Here is a 17,638-nt window from a genome sequence, read left to right as displayed (position 1 = left end):
GGCCTACCCCTTTCTGTTTCAGAGGTGGTAACAGCTGGACTCCCTAACCCTTCTCATGACATTTTCATATATGGGCAAGTAAGCATGACAACCATTGACGTGGGGGTTTCTAAAAACAGCCTGTGACACTCAGTGGATTGCCAGCTAGGGAGCAACGCGATCCGTTAGAAGAAACACTGAGGACAGCAACGAGCGCCTGAGCAGGCCCAGTGACTCTGCATTGTTCAAAAGGAGTAGACATCTTTGATATTTGCCAAGTTAGTTCTTTAGGGATTGGGGGACCATTGGGGGACCATTTGTTGGTGTCCCTAAAGACCAGTAGTGTTTTTGTTTTTCAACTGTGCAATGAGTATCTCTCTGGGGTATTCACATTCCACAAAGCAAGACAGCACCATGGACAGCTTGGAGAAACAGCTCATTTGCCCTATCTGTTTGGAGATGTTTACCAAACCGGTGGTCATTCTCCCTTGTCAACACAACCTTTGTCGAAAATGTGCCCAAGATATTTTCCAGGTAGGTTGGTTATTATACAGCTGAACTTTTCACTTTTAACCTTTACTGTTCTCTTGATAGGCTATGTAAAGCTACAAAACAATTATAGTGAAGGTAGTGAAGGTATTGCTCATCTTTCAATTGTCACTGTTTATTTACCACTTATTTGGTCATGTTAAAAAGAAACAAAAAGTGTTTTGTCATCATGTATACCTATTGAAACCATGCCATTTCCAGATTCACCTAACACACAAGTTCAGTAACCAATGCAAATACTACTCACCTATATCAGACAACAGTAGGCCTATATTTTTTTAAATCCATGACCGGCTTTATCTAACACCATTACTGCTGTCCTGATCTGTGTAGGCCTCAAACCCTTATCTATCGACCAGAGGAACCACTGTGACTTCAGGGGGGCGTTTCCGTTGCCCATCCTGCAGACATGAGGTGGTCCTGGACAGGCATGGTGTCTATGGCCTCCAGAGGAACCTGCTGGTGGAGAACATCATTGATATGTACAAACAGGAACAGGAGTCCTCAAGGTGAGGAAATAAAGGCCTAATAAGAGAAGACAATGGGCCTAAAACAGGCAGAATATCATTGTAATATACAGGAGTCCTCAAGGTTAGACACTACAGGCCTATTTAAAATGATTGCGGCAGACAATCTAGTCAAAGGCACTCAGTAGTCCCATGTATGTCTGGCCCATTAGACATACAGAAACCCCCCACACCAACAAATCTGGGCTTCAAGAAGACTACATATTATCCAAAACATATAGAATGAATCTGAATACTACTGATGGGAAATGGAAAATGAAAGGAGAATATACAGAATGTATAAAACATTAACACCTGCTCTTTCCATAACATATCTGAATCCAGGTGAAAACTGTGATCCCTTATTGATGTCACTTGTTAAAATTCACTTCAATAAGTGTAGAGGAAGGGGAGGAAACAGGTTAAGAGTTTAAGCCTTGAGACAATTGAGACATGGATTGTGTATTTGTGCTATTCAGAGGGTGAATGGGCAAGACAAATGTTCTACGTGCCTGGTAGTAGGTGCCAGGTGTACCGGTTTGCGTCAAGAACTGCAACGCTGCTGGGGTTCACGCTCAACAGTTTCCCCTGTGTATCAAAGAATGGGCCATTTCAGTTTAATCCACCAGAAGAAAAAAAAACAACAAATAATACAACAAATATTGTGGTTAAACTCAAGACAATTTTTTTTTTTTAAGCATTCATTTTTTATTCCGTTTTTTTTTTTAAAGGAACAATCTTTGTAAATGATATCATGAATAGGACTGGTGGAGTTAAGTCACACATGCAGTTAACATATGGAAATGTCTGCTCTACCCAAAATTACAAGTAACTAATTGCAGCATTAGGGCAAAAATGGAAGAGGAAAGTGGAAGGAGGAAAAAGTATTGAACTGTCGGCCCTGCATTAAAGACCATAAAATCGTAATAAATAAGCCGACCAGTTTCATTGAAGGACCAAAAAAAATGACAACTGTGCCATATACAGTTGAAGTCGGAAGTTTACATACAACTTAGCCAAATACATTTAAACTCAGTTTCACAATTCCTGACATTTAATCCTAGTACAAAATCCCTGTTTTAGGTCAGTTAGGATCACCACTTCATTTTAAGAATGTGAAATGTCAGAATAATAGCAGAGAGAATTATTTATTTCAGCTTATATTTCTTTCAGCTTATATTTCTTTCATCACATTCCTAGTGGGTCAGAAGTTTACATAGACTCAATCAGTATTTGGTAGCATTGCCTTTAAATTGTTTAACTTGGGTCAAACGTTTCAGGTAGCCTTCCACAAGCTTCCCACAATAAGTTGGGTGAATTTTGGCCAATTCCTCCTGACAGAGCTGGTGTAATGTTACGGTTTTCTTCTGTCGAAGGAGAGGACCAAAATGCAGCGTGGTTATTTGTAAGCATCTTTAATAAAATATGAAAATACGAACAATATACAAAAACAATAACCGAGAAAAACCGAAACAGCCCTATCTGGTGCAAACAAACACAGAGACAGGAACAATCACCCACGAAATACTCAAAGAATATGGCTGCCTAAATATGGTTCCCAATCAGAGACAACGATAAACACCTGCCTCTGATTGAGAACCACTCCAGGCAACCATAGACTTTTCTAGACAACTCCACTAACCACAAACCCATAACCTAGAAAAAAAGCCTAGACAAAACCAACACATAATTCACCCATGTCACACCCTGGCCTGACCAAAATAATAAAGACAACACAAAATACTAAGGCCAGGGCGTGACAGTACCCCCCCCCCCCCCCAATAGGAGAGGGTCTGGGTGGGCGTCTGTCCACGGTGGCGGCTCTGGCACGGGACGTGGACCCCACTTCAACACAGTCCTAGTCTGCTTACTTTGCGTCCTTAGATTGGCGACCCTCGCCGCCGACCTTGGCCTACTAACCTTAACCAAGGGCCCCACTGGATTGAGGGGCAGCTCGGGACTGAGGGGTAGCTCGGGACTGAGGGGAAGCTCGGGACTGAGGGGAAGCTCGGGCAGGTTGATGGCTCTGGCGGCTCCTTACAGACTGGCGGCTCCTTGCAGACTGGCGGTTCTGGCGGCTCCTTGCAGACTGGCGGTTCTGGCGGCTCCTTGCAGACTGGCGGTTCTGGCGGCTCCTTGCAGACTGGCGGTTCTGGCGGCTCCTTGCAGACTGGCGGTTCTGGCGGCTCCTTGCAGACTGGCGGTTCTGGCGGCTCCTTGCAGACTGGCGGCAGCGCTGGACAGGCGGGAGACTCTGGCAGCGCTGGACAGGCGGGAGACTCCGGCAGCGCTGGACAGGCGAGGTGCACCGTAGGCCTGATGCGTGGTGCTGGCACTGGTGGTACTGGGCCGAGGACACGCACAGGAAGCCTGGTGCGGGGAGCTGCCACCGGAGGGCTGCTGCGTGGAGGTGGTACTGGATAGACCGAACCGTGCAGGCGCACTGGAGCTCTTGAGCACCGAGCCTGCCCAACCTTACCTGGTTGAATTCTCCCGGTCGCCCTGCCAGTGTGGCGAGGTGGAATAGCCCGCACTGGGCTATGCAGGCGAACCGGGGACACCGTGCGTAAGGCTGGTGCCATGTAAGCCTTCATTACACTTGGCTCGATGCCCACTCTAGCCCGGCCGATACGAGGAGCTGGTATGTACCGCACTGGGCTATGCACCCGCACTGGAGACACTGTGCGCACCACAGCATAACACGGTGCCTGCCCGGTCTCTCCAGCCCCCCGGTAAGCACAGGAAGTTGGCGCAGGTCTCCTACCTGGTTTCGCCATACTCCCTGTGTGCCCCCCAAGACATTTTTGGGGCTGACTCTCGGGCTTCCATCCGCGTCGCCATGCTGCCTCCTCATACCAGCACCTCTCCGCCTTTGCCCCCTCCAGCTCTTCTTTGGGGTGGCGATATTCTCCTGGCTGTGCCCAGGGTCCTTTACCGTCCAAGATTTCCTCCCATGTCCAGAAATCTGTATTTCGCTGCTCCTGCTGCCGCTGCCCGTCACCACGCCGATTGGTCCTGTTGTGGTGGGTGATTCTGTTACGGTTTTCTTCTGTCGAAGGAGAAGAGGACCAAAATGCAGCATGGTTATTTGTAAACATCTTTAATAAAGATGAAAATACAAACAATATACAAAACAATAAACGTGAAAAACCAAAACAGCCCTATCTTTTTTTTAATTTTTTATAAAAAATAATTTATTATCTTCAATACCATTCATTCTTTACAACTCATAATTTTCATACATACTCAAATAATGGTATTTTAATTTAACTAATCATAAACCCCAAACAAAACCTCAGGGGAGCATCTTCCCTCCCGTCACCCTACAAAATACCTTTCCCTATCTCCCCATCCCTAATCTATCCCCTTACAAATCTAAATGACACCCAGCCCTAAACCCCCCTTCCACCTCTCCCGAGCAGCATGCTGCCCCCACTTCCTCTCCTCCCTCTTCATCCTCCCCCTCAAATCTCCTTCCACCCTCCTCACTATCCCTTCCACCCCCCAATCTCTCCCTGTCTTCACCATGTTCTGCCTGGCTTCCCACAGCCCCCGTTTAAAGAGACTCATGAGAAGCCAGAGCAGAAACCTGTCCCTATCCGTCCCTCTCGCTCTCCCTACACCTCTCTCTAACCTGGCCCACGTCAATACAAAATCCCCCCTTACCAAACCTAACAACACCCGTGCCCTAGACCATACTACTCCGGCAAAGGCACAGTCCCAAAAGACATGGCGCACAGTCTCCTCCCTGCCACAAGAGGATCTTGGACAGGTGGGGGATTGCACCAAACTATACCGGTACATGATGGAACGTACCGGCAAGCACCTATGGAGGCTCAACCAATTCAGGTCCTTGAGCCTGTTGTCCAGACCCCGCGTCTGCACTCCCTCCCAGACCACTTCCGAGATGCCCACTACAGGCACCGGACTCCCTGCCTTTCTGGCCTCCTCGTACAGGTGCCTGTGATCTAAACCTACTCGGGCAACTTCAACCTCAGGGTGCGCACGCAGCCACTTGGCCGCATGACCAAAGTGCCACGGCAGCTGTTCTGCCCGAGGACCCGTGTTAGACCACACCATTATGCTTCTCGCCTGATATGAGAAGAACACCCGCAGGAGGTAACCGGATGGGTGTATCACTGGATGAGCAAGCTCCGTTAACAAGAAAGAAACAAAAATTGTGTCCAGCTTGAGGGGGAAATGTGGTACCCCCCCTACCTCCCTCCCCGATGGGACAGATCATGCGCGCCCTGGCGACCCACTCGCACCTGCCACTCCACATGAACTGAAACACAAGCCTCACTAGAGGCCTCCTCAGACAAGCCGGCAATGGGTAGATGTACGCCAAATACAAAAGAGACGGCAACACATCCACCTTTAGGACCAGGACTTTACCCATAAAAGACAAATACCTAGCCTTCCACATTGCTAGCTTCCTCTGTACCACTGCGATACGCATGTTCCAGTTCAGCGTCGCTGAGCCGGAGGTCTCAAAATGGACCCCGAGAATCCTCAGGGCCCCCTCACAGAGAGATAACCCCCCGGGCACATCCGTTCTACCGCGCCATCTACCGAAAAACTTGACGGAAGACTTTGCATGGTTCAGAACCGCTCCCGACGCTCGGGTGAAATCCCCAAAGATGGCAAGGGACCTTGTCAGGCACGAGTCCTTGCACAGCAGCAAGGAAGTGTCGTCGGCGTACTGCGTCATCTTAACACGCAGCCCACCACTTCCAGGGATCAACAAGCCTTCCACCCCTGTGTCTGCCCTAATGGCAGCCCCCAGAGGCTCCATGTACAGAACGAAGAGGAGAGCCGAGAGTGGGCACCCCTGCCTGACCCCAGACGAGAGGTCAAAAACGTCACCCAAGTGACTATTTACACTAACTCGGCACCCCGCTCCGACATATAATGTACGAATCCATCCTATGAACTTCTCCCCAAATCCTAATCGACCTAACACTCTGAATAAAAAGGATCTATTCACGCGATCAAAGGCTTTCGCCTGATCTAGCGCTGCTACCATTAAAGGCAGTCCTCTATCTTCAACCCAAGCGATGGAGTCCCTGATTAACTGTAGGTTCCATCTAATAGAGCGGCCCTCTACCCCGCACGTCTGATCCTCATGAACGACGTAGGGAAGGGCTGTGCGCAACCGGTCTGCTAAAACCTTTGCAAGTAGCTTGTAATCTACGCACAGCATGGTCAATGGCCGCCAGTTGCCAAGGTCTGTTACTTCCCCCTTCTTATATAAAAGTGACAGCACACCAACAGCCATTGATCCCCCCGGGACCCCCGTCTCAAGGATGGCCTTCAAGACTTCGAGGACCACTGGTCCAAGTATACCCCAAAACTTGAGATAAAACTCAGCCGGCAGCCCATCCATCCCAGGCACCTTCCCTTTTCCCATCCTCCTAAGAGCGCTCTCAACCTCTTCTAGTGAAATCTGGGCCTCCATCACTTCTCTAATGTCCTCCGGCAACCGCCTGGACAAGTGTTCTAAAAACACATTTCCCTGCTCTACATCTATTTCCCTTTCCTTAAATAAACCTTGGAAATGATCAGTTGTCACCCTGACCATATCCTCTGGTTCTCTAACTATACTACCATTTTCTTCCCTAATGCCATGCATTACCTTCCTACTCTGTCTGGCCCTAACCGACTTAAAGAACATAGCGGAACAAGTCTCATTGTGTTCTAGAAAGCCACTATGCGCACGCTCCAGGAAAGCTCGAGCCTTCCGCTCCTGCAACTCCCTGAGCTGCGCCTTTAGGGTAGCGGATCTCTCCCAGTCAAACGACCCGCCGAGGTTGCCTGCCTCATACTCGAGTTCAATTAACCTTTGGATACGATCCACCTCCCTCCTCTCCTCCCTTTTTTTCCTCTTGCAATACCCTATTATAAAAGCCCTAATCCTCACCTTAACTAATTCCCACCACTCTAACACCCCCTCGCACATGGACCGGAGGCCTTCAAGCCTCCAAAAGAAATCATAAAACCTGTCAACAAAAGCCTGCTCCTCCAGCACATCCCGATCTAACTTCCAGTACCCCCTACCAAAGAGGCAGACTGGAGACCCCACCTGCAGGAGCACCCCGTCGTGATCCGAAAAGAAAACAGGCAACAGCCGCCCAGACAACTTACCCAAAGACCTGGGTACAAAAATATAGTCGAGCCTCCGCTCAACCCCCCTGGAGTTGCGCCATGTAGGACCGGCCATTTTCGGAGTAGTGTGCAGACCACCATCAACCAGACCATGGCAAGCCATTAGCCTGGTAATGGCGCCTGCACTGCTATCCCCCCCTATTCCTAAATCTGTATTAAAATCCCCCCCTATCACTAATTTCCTATTTGTGACACACAGGGGCGTCAGACAGTCCACCATCTCCCTCCTGTCTGCCACCACCTGTGGCCCATACACCACCACTAATCTAAATTTACAATCCCTTATCGTGACATCCACCCCTATAACCCTCCCCTGCATTACCACAAAAGAATCCTCCACTTTTACCTCCCTGTGCCCACACAAAATCCCTACCCCCGATGAGTGCACCCCCCCAATACCCCAAACCGACTCCCCCTTGTCCCACTCCCTCTTAAACCTACTAACATCCCCTCCATCCCTCAGGTGAACCTCCTGTAAAAAACAAAAATCAAACCCCACACCCTCCAAATAACTAAAAACCGCCCTCCTCTTAACAAAATCCCTTAAACCCCTTACATTTAAAGTAACAAAAGGAAAATTAGACCCCATGAAAGAATCAAATAAAAACATGTAATACACTCAAATTCTAAACCCAGACAGAAAAAAACAAAAACAGGAGACTCACCCGATGCTCCCCTGCTCCATATCTACCGGTGAAAACACCATCCGTACTCCCGACATCCCCCCCACTTCCTCCATCTCACCAACCCAGGATGCAGGAATAGTGTTTGGCTCGGGGTGCCCTGCACCCTGGGTCTACCCCCACAATCCTCCCCCTCCCCAGTGCTGCAGCTGGATTGGAAAAAAATCGGGGAGGCTGAGTCCCCAAACAAAAAACTCCCCACCTCCTCCTGTACCCAGTCCTGAGTCTTGTTAGGTGTGTCCCCACCCAACAGAAGTTGAGGGCCTGGGGAAACCAGCAGCAACCCAGAGGTTTCTCCCACCCCCATCACTCTCTTGGCCATCCCCTCCCTCTCACTGTCGGCCAATCGCACCCTCCTCTTCATTCTCTTCTTTGGTGATGGCGGTAGTGGAGAGATACCACCCTCCCCCCCCACCAGCTCCTCCACCATACCCCTCATCTCTTCCACCAGGGCACTTTCCCCCCAGTCCACTTGCTCTTCCACCGTCTCCTTCTCCAACACTCCTCCCTCGCTTTCTTCTCTCTCATGCTCCTCCACTCGGTTGCCTTCTTCCGCCGCTTTTCCTGGTTCTCCTACTCCCGTGCCTTCCGTTTCCTTCTCTCTTCCATCCGCCGCTTCTTGCTCCTCCTCCTTCCTTGCGGCCTTCCCCTCTGGACCTGTACTCTGGTCATGAGGCTTGCTTCCTTCCCCCCCTCTTCTTCCCCCATCCCCCGCTCCTGCTCCCCCCCCAGCCGCAGACGCATATGACCTCTGACGAGCCGGGCACCCCCGCCACAGGTGTGCTGACGAGCCACACCCGTGGCACGCCTTAGGCTTGTCACAATCCTTCGCCTCGTGTTCCTCAGATCCACAAAATCTGCATTTTCTTGTGCTGCACGAGGCGAATATGTGGCCGTAGGCCATACAGCGCCTGCAAAATGGGGGCTGACGTGTATAAAACAACGTCCCCCTGTCAGCCCCTAGGGAGAACATAGCAGGAGGATGGAGGTAGCCACCATGTCCCTTTGGGTCCTCTCTGAGGAGGGCCTGGAAGCCTCTCCTCCCATTCCAAAACCCAAGGGAGTCTTTGAGGTGCCTTGCTGAGGAGACGTTATCCATGTATCTCCCCAGAAAGGCCCTCACCTCTTCATCCTTAACGTATGGGTTGTAAATGTTGACAGTTACAACCCTAAAGTTATTCTTCGCCAGGCTTGTTATTTCATAGTGGCTCATCGGCCTCTCGCCTCCCACTGCTCTTGCCCTTCTCAGGATATCATCGTGTTTCTCCTCTGTATATAGTGCCACATCGTATGCTCCCTCCAACGAGTTGCCTTGGAAACAAAACACGTCCTTCACCGTCAGCTTTAGAATCCCCATCAATATTATCCTTCCAAAAGTTTCCCGTCCTAAAGGCTCCAACTCCTTTTCCTTCCAAGCAAAACGAATCGTGTTGGCCAGCCCAATCCCAGGGACCGACCGTGTTGATGTATTTAGCACCATCTCCGCAAGGAGAATGGCGCTCGTTCTCTTCTCTTCCAAAACAATGAAAAAAGAAAATCCAAAGTGACTGAGTCTATCTTGTGCTAACACACACAGAGACATGAACAACCACCCACGAAATACCTAAAGAATATGGCTGCCTAAATATGGCTCCCAATCAGAAACAACGATAAACACCTGCCTCTGATTGAGAACCACTCCAGGCAACCATAGACTTTTCTAGACAACTCCACTAACCACAATCCCATAACCTAGAAAAAAAGCCTAGACAAAACCAACACATAATTCACACCCTGGCCTGACCAAAATAATAAAGACAACACAAAATAATAAGGACAGGGCGTGACATGTAACTGAGTCAGGTTTGTAGGCCTCCTTGCACACGCTTTTTCAGTTCTGCCCACAAATTTTCTATAGGATTGAGGTCAGGGCTTTGGGATGGCCACTCCAATACCTTGACTTGATGACGTCTCTGGAAAGACATCATTAGACACTCTAATCAAATCAAATCAAATGTATTTATATAGCCAATCGTACATCAGCTGATATCTCAAAGTGCTGTAGAGAAACCCAGCCTAAAACCCCAAACAGCAAGCAATGCAGGTGTTGAAGCACGCACGTTGGCTAGGAAAAACTCCATAGAAAGGCCAAAACCTAGGAAGAAACCTAGAGAGGAACCAGCCAGTCCTCTTCTGGCTGTGCCGGGTGGAGATTATAACAGAACATGGCCAAGATGTTCAAACGTTCATAAAGGACCAGCATGGTCAAATAATAGGTCTGGGGCAGGTAGCACGTCCGGTGAACAGGTAAGGATTCTATAGCCGCAGGCAGAACAGTTGAAACTGGAGCAGCAGCACAGCCAGGTGGACTGGGGACAGCAAGGAGTCATCATGCCAGGTAGTCCTGAGGCATGGTCCTAGGGTTCAGGTCCTCCGAGAGAGAGAAAGAAAGAGAGAAAGAGAGAATTAGAGAGAGCATACTTAAATTCACACAGGACACCGGATAAGACAGGAGAAGTACACCAGATATAACAAACTGACCCTAGCCCCCCTTTCTATTCTGGTTAGAGCCAGTTTACGCTGTTCTGTGAAGGGAGTAGTACACAGCATTGTACGAGATCTTCAGTTTCTTGGCAGTTTCTCGCATGGAATAGCCTTAATTTCTCAGAACAAGAATAGACTGATGAGTTTCAGAAGAAAGAGTCTTTGTTTCTGTCCATTTTGAGCCTGTAATCGAACCCACAAATGTTGATGCTCCAGATACTCAACTAGTCTAAAGAAGGCCAGTATTATTGCTTCTTTAATCAGGACAGTTTTCAGCTGTGCTAACATAATTGCATCAAGGTTTTCTAATGATCAACTAGACTTATAAATTGATAAACTTGGATTAGCTAACACAATGTGCCATTGGAACACAGGAGTGATGGTTGCTGAAAATGGGCCTCTGTAGCCCGTTTCCAGCTACAATAGTCATTTACAACATTAACAATGTCTACACTGTATTTCTGATCAATTTGATGTTATTTTAATGGACAAGAAAATGTGTTTTTCTTTCAAAAACAAGGACATTTCTAAGTGACCCCAAACTTTTGAACGGCGGTGTATGTTTTCAAAATACAACTTCTGTCACTAAATATACACTGTAGACTCCCTACAGAATATGTATCTACAGTATCTACATGTAATTTACTTACTGTAACTACATTAATGGTAGTCTCTGGAAAGAAGTCATCTGCTCTTGCTATTTTTGCGTAATCAACGTCATGTTATTGAGTATATTGCAGCGACAAGATGAATACCATTTTCACATGGACACGTTGTTTGAATCGGTGTGAAAAGCACTGCTCTGGGTACCAACAGTGTGGTAATCAATTAACAATGATTTACATAGCACAAGTGGACTATTAAAAACAGTTCTTCCAAATGTTAACATACTCTTGGTTGCCAAATAAACATAAATTACAAAGTAATGGCTATTCTGACTTGCCAACATTCCACGAGGAGAAAGTCTGTCTGTACTACATTGTTTTATTTACTTTTAAGTGACATTATTATGGCTTAAAGAGAGACACTTAGTCTTTGAGTCTCCAAGACATCGTTTTTGTGACTTTCCAGTGTGACGGACGTTACTGTGCTTGTTTAACAGTATAGCTTCCTCGCTCACAAACCCAGGTTAACTCGGTTAAACCAGGGCTGTTGAGTTTTTAAAAAGGTCACAGGGAAGTTTTTGCCAAATGTGTAGTGTTACACTCTTAGAAAAAAGGGTTCCAAAAGGGTTCACGGCTGTCCCCATAGGAGAACCCTTTTTGGTTCCGGGTAGAATCCTTTTTGGTTCCAGGTAAAACTCATTTTTTTTCTAAGAGTGTATTAATCTGGGTCCCCTAAGTATGACTGTAACCTGTACTGTAGCCCTCTGGTTCAATCTGCAGCAGCAAGCCTGAGCCTGAGCCTGCCAGGTGTGACCAGCCCATGTGTGAGGAGCATGAGGATGAGAAGATAAACATCTACTGTGTGACGTGTGGCGTGCCCACCTGCTCTCTCTGCAAGGTGTTCGGAGCCCACAAAGACTGTGATGTGGCCCCAATCAACACTGTGTTCAATAAGCAAAAGGTTAACTTATTTATTTTACCTATACTGTCTATCTCTTTTTAATAACGATGCTTTACAGGTATAAACTCTTAGCATTTTTTTTTCTATCTAGAATCTAGGTAGAACCCTTTTGAGTTCCATGTAAAAACCCTTTACACAGAGGGTTCTACATGGAACCCAAAATAGTTCTACCTGGAACCAAAAAGGGTTCTTCAAATGGTTCTGCTATGAGGACAGCTGAAGAGCCCTTTTAGGTTCTAGGTTTTAGGTTTTAGGTTCTAAAAAATTAACAGAGTATCAGAGTTGGTACATACAACGTCCTTCTTTGTAAAATAATGATGAACCTCCTCTGTGTGTGTGTGTTTCAGACTGAGTTGACTGACTGTATAGCCATGCTAGTGGGGAACAACGACAGGATTCAAGGCATCATGAGTCAACTGGATGAGACCTGTAAGACCGTTGAGGTGAAGCCTTCAATCTTTTCTCCTTTCTTATGTTTCATCTATAACAGCATTTCCACATTGTATAAAACTGCAATAATATTGATGGTAAAAAATGTATTCTTTATTTTTACTCACCCTAATTTTGACTTCTGACAATATCTATGACCCAGTTCTCTGTCGCCTCGACCTTACAGTACAATCATGGCTGTCTTCCAGGAGAATGGCAGGAGGCAGAAATCCAATGTGTGTGAAAGTTTTGATCACCTTTATGCCATCTTGGAGGAGCGGAAAGGGGACATGACCCTGAAGATCAACGCAGAGCAACAGGAGAAACTGGACTATATAAACGGCCTCATGAGGAAGTATAGAGAGCACCTGGAGAACATGGCAAAGATCGTGGAGACAGGGATACAGACAATGGAGGAGTCAGAGATGGCTACTTTCCTGCAGGTGATGAAACACTTTTTTTTGTCCAGAAGGGACAAGAATGGCCTTTATCTACAAAGATAACAAATTACTACCACATAAAATAGGCATCTGAAATTCTGCATCAGTGACATATCAATATTATATAAAGTTATGTACCATGTCTAAATCAAAAAGTGTTAACATGCTATTACAAACATCTTGTCTTCTGAGATGTCTTCAGAGATTTCTTCCCAGAAGACATGTTGTGCAATGTATTCTAATGTTTCACATCAGAGCTTTCTGAGAAATAATTCCTTTCTCACCTTTGCTCCCACAGACTGCAAAGCCTCTTCTACAAAAGTGAGTACACATACCCGTTTGCCAGTTTTAGTCTGTAGGGCTGATCTGTAGAACAGTGTACCTTTGATCTCCCTTTGTCCACCAGGCTCATTGCAGGCACTAACATCTCCAACCTGGACAAAGTGGAGCGTGGCTATGACAACATGGATCACTACGCAGCCAACTTTGAGCGGGAGAGGAGGGCACTGCACACCATAGACTTTGTGAAAGGTAGGGAGTATAATGAGTATTATGAGTACACCACCGCCAGTACACTCTCATCACCTCCCTTGGCATTTCAATGTTCTTTCACAATGTGACCAAAATCACTTCTTCCAGGGCCGTAGAGACTGTGTTAACTGATGACATACAGTAAATAACAAGAACAAGATCAAATAAAAACTCAGTAGAAGCACTTTCCCGTTATACAATATAAACCAATCTTATTTTGAAATCAAATTATTGTTCAGATGATGAAGATGATGATGAGTTTGAGTTTGAAGATGGAGAAGAGGAAGTAGAAGTGAGTGGAGTGAAAGGGGTGACCCGTACAGATGTCTCTCCTGCTGCTGCAGTGGCGGCAACGGTTGGGGCCAACCCTCCAAAGCCCCAGCTGACATCACCCCCACCCCTGCCTCAGAGACCTACTGAAACCCTAGGTGACACCGCTACACTGGCCACTCCACAGGCCCCTGTCCATGCAACAACCCCGGTACAATTCCCATCCTTAAACCCAACCCCAACTGCCAGCGCACAGGCCCGCGCCACAACCCCAGTCTACTTCCCAACTTCAAACACAACACCAGTTCAGTTCCCAAACACAGCCCCGGTCAACTTCCCATCAGCAGACCCACCGACACAGGTGAGAGAAACATTTGTGACACACTACAGCCTAGCCGGGAGATTTACTGTAAATGTCTCAACATAATAAATTATATAATAATAACAATGCATGAGCCGTGGCTAACTCCATTCTAGCAGGAGTGTCCGCTAAAGAAAATCTAAAATGAATATTGCTTGACTTTAATCTCCTGTCCTCTGTATGAGGAAAAAATTGTTGTTGAAACCAGTCAATAACCAGTCTGTATCAAAATATTCCAGTCATTGTTTAAAGCAGCTGTGCTCTGCTCAGCTCTGAGTTAGCCTGCATGGAACCTGGCCTGTGTTACAGAAGGGGCTTTCACCTCAGCAGGAGGCTTTAATGATGAGACACCTGCCTGCTCTCTGGTTGCCGGGGCACTGCGTGTGAGGGGTGATGCAGGGAGGGGGAGGCTGCTGTTTTCATTGGGATAATTATCAGCCACTCTGTTACATGTCATCACCATTGAGTTAATTTGCATGTGGAGTGCTAATTTGAATGAGCATATAGTTCACACCAACATAATCAGGTGGATTCAAATTAGAAGTGAAAAGCCACCTGGAACAGTTTGCATTCATTCCAGAGGGAAAAAAATAGGCTTGGATGGCCTACTGATTCATAGAGGCGATTATCATAAAGGGTCTTTGTGTGTGTGTGTGTGTGTGTGTGTGTGTGTGTGTGTGTGTGTGTGTGTGTGTGTGTGTGTGTGTGTGTGTGTGTGTGTGTGTGTGTGTGTGTGTGTGTGTGTGTGTGTGTGTGTGTGTGTGTGTGTGTGTGTGTGTGTGCGCATAACCTAAAATCATCACCTCATGTTGCATAAAAGAACTCTAATAATCCTGAAGAAATAAAGCTGGGTTGTTTTGTTTCTTCACAGGAATTATTTGTCTTTGTCACAGTTGCGGCTTTGTTTATTGAACTGCATCAGCTTTGGAGACTGATAAAGTCTACAATTATTGAGCTTTTGGGTCAGATATGTTTATTTCTTCCTTTGGGCACTGACTAATACTTAAGCAGTCAATCTATAACACTTAAAAGGTTACCTTTAAATTGAAAACATGAGATGCTTCAATTCAGTGCAATGTTCTTTTATCGGGTCAAATTGCTGTCTGCTATTGTGTACTCTGAGGTTATTGTATCGGTATGATTATGGTAATTCAGCACATCATGTTGATTGATACAGGAAATCATGTGGACGTGGTTGTGGGTGGCTATGTGTGTGGTGAGATAAATATATATTTTAGAGTCAATTTGTATTTCGTATCTCATAGTAGCTCTTTAGACTACAAAATATTTGATTTCCTTCATGAAAATTGTGTTAATTAGTGCTTTGGATTATGAAAAAAACTATATTTTCCACTCAGAATGTCAGAATTGGTCCTTTGTTTTAGTTCATTTGCATGGACATGTCGACATTTTATAGATATCAGAAATATTTATATGTATTCATTCTGTCCAAATAAGACTTTACTTGTTCAATATACATTGCGAGTATTTTGATCCCATTTAGAATCGCCATTCTGAACAATTTACTATGTATTATTTGAGTAGCTTCGCAATAGTTCAGTGACACAAGGGACATCTAATGGTTTTGCTCTATTTTTCACAGATGTCCTCTGAATCGGGATCAACTCAGCCAAACACAGATGACAAAGATGGACCCAAACACGTCTTCTCCTTTTCTTGGCTGAACAACCAGAAGTAGATTATCATTTTACCTCAAGACCATACTGAAATTGTTGTAATACTCCATTGTCTTGATTGAGTCAGCATCCTGCTGCAGGAACGGTTTAAATAAGTACTCTGTTACCGTTGAATAACTGTAATTTATCTGTAAATGCTCTCTAGCACTTGCAGTATATTCGTCATACTGTGAAAACAAACGTCATTGGGCTTATCTCTGACTTGAGAAAGCTGTGCTTAATTTGGCACACCTTTGCGCAATAGATTTCCGCGCCAGTCAGAAGAACAGCCAGAATGTATTTATACACTCAATTTAGGCTACACAGCAAGCAATAAATGTAACTTTTCAATTTTTTTATTACAAATATGAATATTAGACGTTCTCTTGCACAACAAATGTGATTGGTTGCTCATATTGTATTTTATTATCAAACTTTAACCAGTTGTACAATGAGAGGGAATATCAGAAAGAGAGGATGAATGTGTGACTAACAGTATATACAAAACATGTTATGCTTGAATATAAATTAAGACAAAGGATATTTGTTCAGTATCAGCATGTCAACGGGCTATGTTTGCTTCTCATCAAACAATGTAATAACTATACAGCGAATTATAACTCGATTTTACAGCTCTCGTTTAAATAAATACACATGATAAATAAAATAACGAAAGTTAACCAATTAAAGAGTAATACAGAAATGGAATAGTACCGTACACTTTGTGCAAGATGTAAACAAATTATTTGGCAAATGTGTTTCTAACACTTTCATTTCCCGAATATGTCCATCATTTTTCGGTTACTATTTGCCTGCTGTGCTAATTGCTCGGCTCGAGCCATTTCTAGAACTTCCCTCAGCAGGTGGAACGTCAGGTCCAAAGAGATCGGTGGCTCTTCGCCCGGCCCGGACCTCTTTCCTCTTTCCATGGAATCACCCATCTGGTTAGCGTAGCTGTTCAGAAACCGATTGATGTCACCGACTTTACCTTGCAGAAGGCGCTGCGTGAGCTGAAGTTGTAAAGCCCTGTTGACCGTTGTTGAGGGCGCAGCAGCTCCAGGAGATGTGTTCGGCGAGGAGGACTGGAGCGAATTTTGATTGGAGTTGTCTAGCCGAATTAAGTACTCCTCTCCTAGTCGCAGAAGAATAGGGAGTTGCTGTTGCAGCTCTGCCTGTAGATTGTGGGATGGATGGACCGCCCAGGGGGTTTCAATAGCTCTACATTCATAGCGAGGTTGGAAGGCTCCAAGTAGAGCCACGGCGAAAACGAAGACATTCACCTTCATCTCAGGAGATTGGGAGGAATCTGAGAATGAAATGTAGGCTAATTTGTATCATAATTAAAGTGAAGATGCATGTTAATTAGCCTAGGCTGGGAGTGTCCCTTTGACAAAAAGTTGTATTTTCATATGCCGCAAAGACTGATTTTGTATTTTACATGTATTTTATTTGCATTGAAAACAATAAAAGCGGTTGCTTATGTTGTAATTGCTTATTTAACTATAATATGTTATTTAATTACTTTTCAATTCCATTTTATGTTAACTATGTCCACCTCATCGAATAATATCATTCAATACTGTATACAAGTATTAAGTACTGCATTTTATGGTAAATATGCTACATTTCTATCAGTAATTAAATTATCTGCACACAACACCACAACTATTTCCTTAAATTAAACCAAAAATTCAAGTGGTTGTCAAATACCTGAGTTTAACTGTGACAGAAGATGTTTCTGTGAAGTTGCTATGAAAAGGATATCTCTTCTACAATAATTGTGCCTTCCAATGAACCTGCAACAGTGCGTTTTCAAAACAGCATCGAAACAAGACTTATATATCATAGACCTGAGACCATCATCACGCTCTGACATGAATCATGATGGTCTGCGCAAGCGCTAATGTAAAGAAGTCAAGGCAAAACCTGAATATGAATGGGGAGCATCCCTCAGTCCACA

The 17,638-nt window shown here is 45.5% G+C and overlaps 2 protein-coding genes across 2 annotated transcripts; one reads left to right on the top strand and one right to left on the bottom strand.

The window, feature by feature from the left end:
* Positions 1 to 127: 127 nt before the first annotated feature.
* trim55a (tripartite motif containing 55a) lies at positions 128 to 17,158 on the top strand. Its single transcript, XM_031810664.1, has 9 exons — positions 128 to 513; positions 862 to 1,037; positions 11,791 to 11,971; positions 12,319 to 12,414; positions 12,610 to 12,843; positions 13,139 to 13,161; positions 13,247 to 13,371; positions 13,611 to 14,002; positions 15,606 to 17,158. The coding sequence occupies exons 1-9, from the start codon at positions 346 to 348 to the stop codon at positions 15,699 to 15,701; spliced, it is 1,491 nt and encodes a 496-aa protein (XP_031666524.1). The 5' UTR covers positions 128 to 345; the 3' UTR covers positions 15,702 to 17,158.
* Positions 16,425 to 17,474, bottom strand: crha (corticotropin releasing hormone a). Its single transcript, XM_020467026.2, has 2 exons — positions 17,389 to 17,474; positions 16,425 to 16,984 (listed from the first exon to the last, which is right to left on the bottom strand). The coding sequence occupies exon 2, from the start codon at positions 16,962 to 16,964 to the stop codon at positions 16,449 to 16,451; it is 516 nt and encodes a 171-aa protein (XP_020322615.1). The 5' UTR covers positions 16,965 to 16,984; positions 17,389 to 17,474; the 3' UTR covers positions 16,425 to 16,448.
* Between the last annotated feature and the right edge of the window lie 164 nt (positions 17,475 to 17,638).

The sequence above is a fragment of the Oncorhynchus kisutch genome, linkage group LG30 (genome assembly GCF_002021735.2).
Source record: "Oncorhynchus kisutch isolate 150728-3 linkage group LG30, Okis_V2, whole genome shotgun sequence".
NCBI lineage: Eukaryota > Metazoa > Chordata > Actinopteri > Salmoniformes > Salmonidae > Oncorhynchus > Oncorhynchus kisutch.
The sequence above is the reverse complement of the archived record's forward strand: the minus strand, read 5'-3'. Positions and strand labels throughout refer to the sequence as shown.

What these genes read in the sequence shown, in the direction of transcription:
- crha (XM_020467026.2), bottom strand. Translation starts at nt 16,964, where the DNA reads ATGAAGGTGAATGTCTTCGTTTTCGCCGTGGCTCTACTTGGAGCCTTC.
- trim55a (XM_031810664.1), top strand. Translation starts at nt 346, where the DNA reads ATGAGTATCTCTCTGGGGTATTCACATTCCACAAAGCAAGACAGCACC. An exon ending in GCAAAGCCTCTTCTACAAAA is followed by an intron (nt 13,162 to 13,246) that starts GTGAGTACACAT and finishes TTTGTCCACCAG; the next exon opens with GCTCATTGCAGGCACTAACA. An exon ending in CACCATAGACTTTGTGAAAG is followed by an intron (nt 13,372 to 13,610) that starts GTAGGGAGTATA and finishes ATTATTGTTCAG; the next exon opens with ATGATGAAGATGATGATGAG.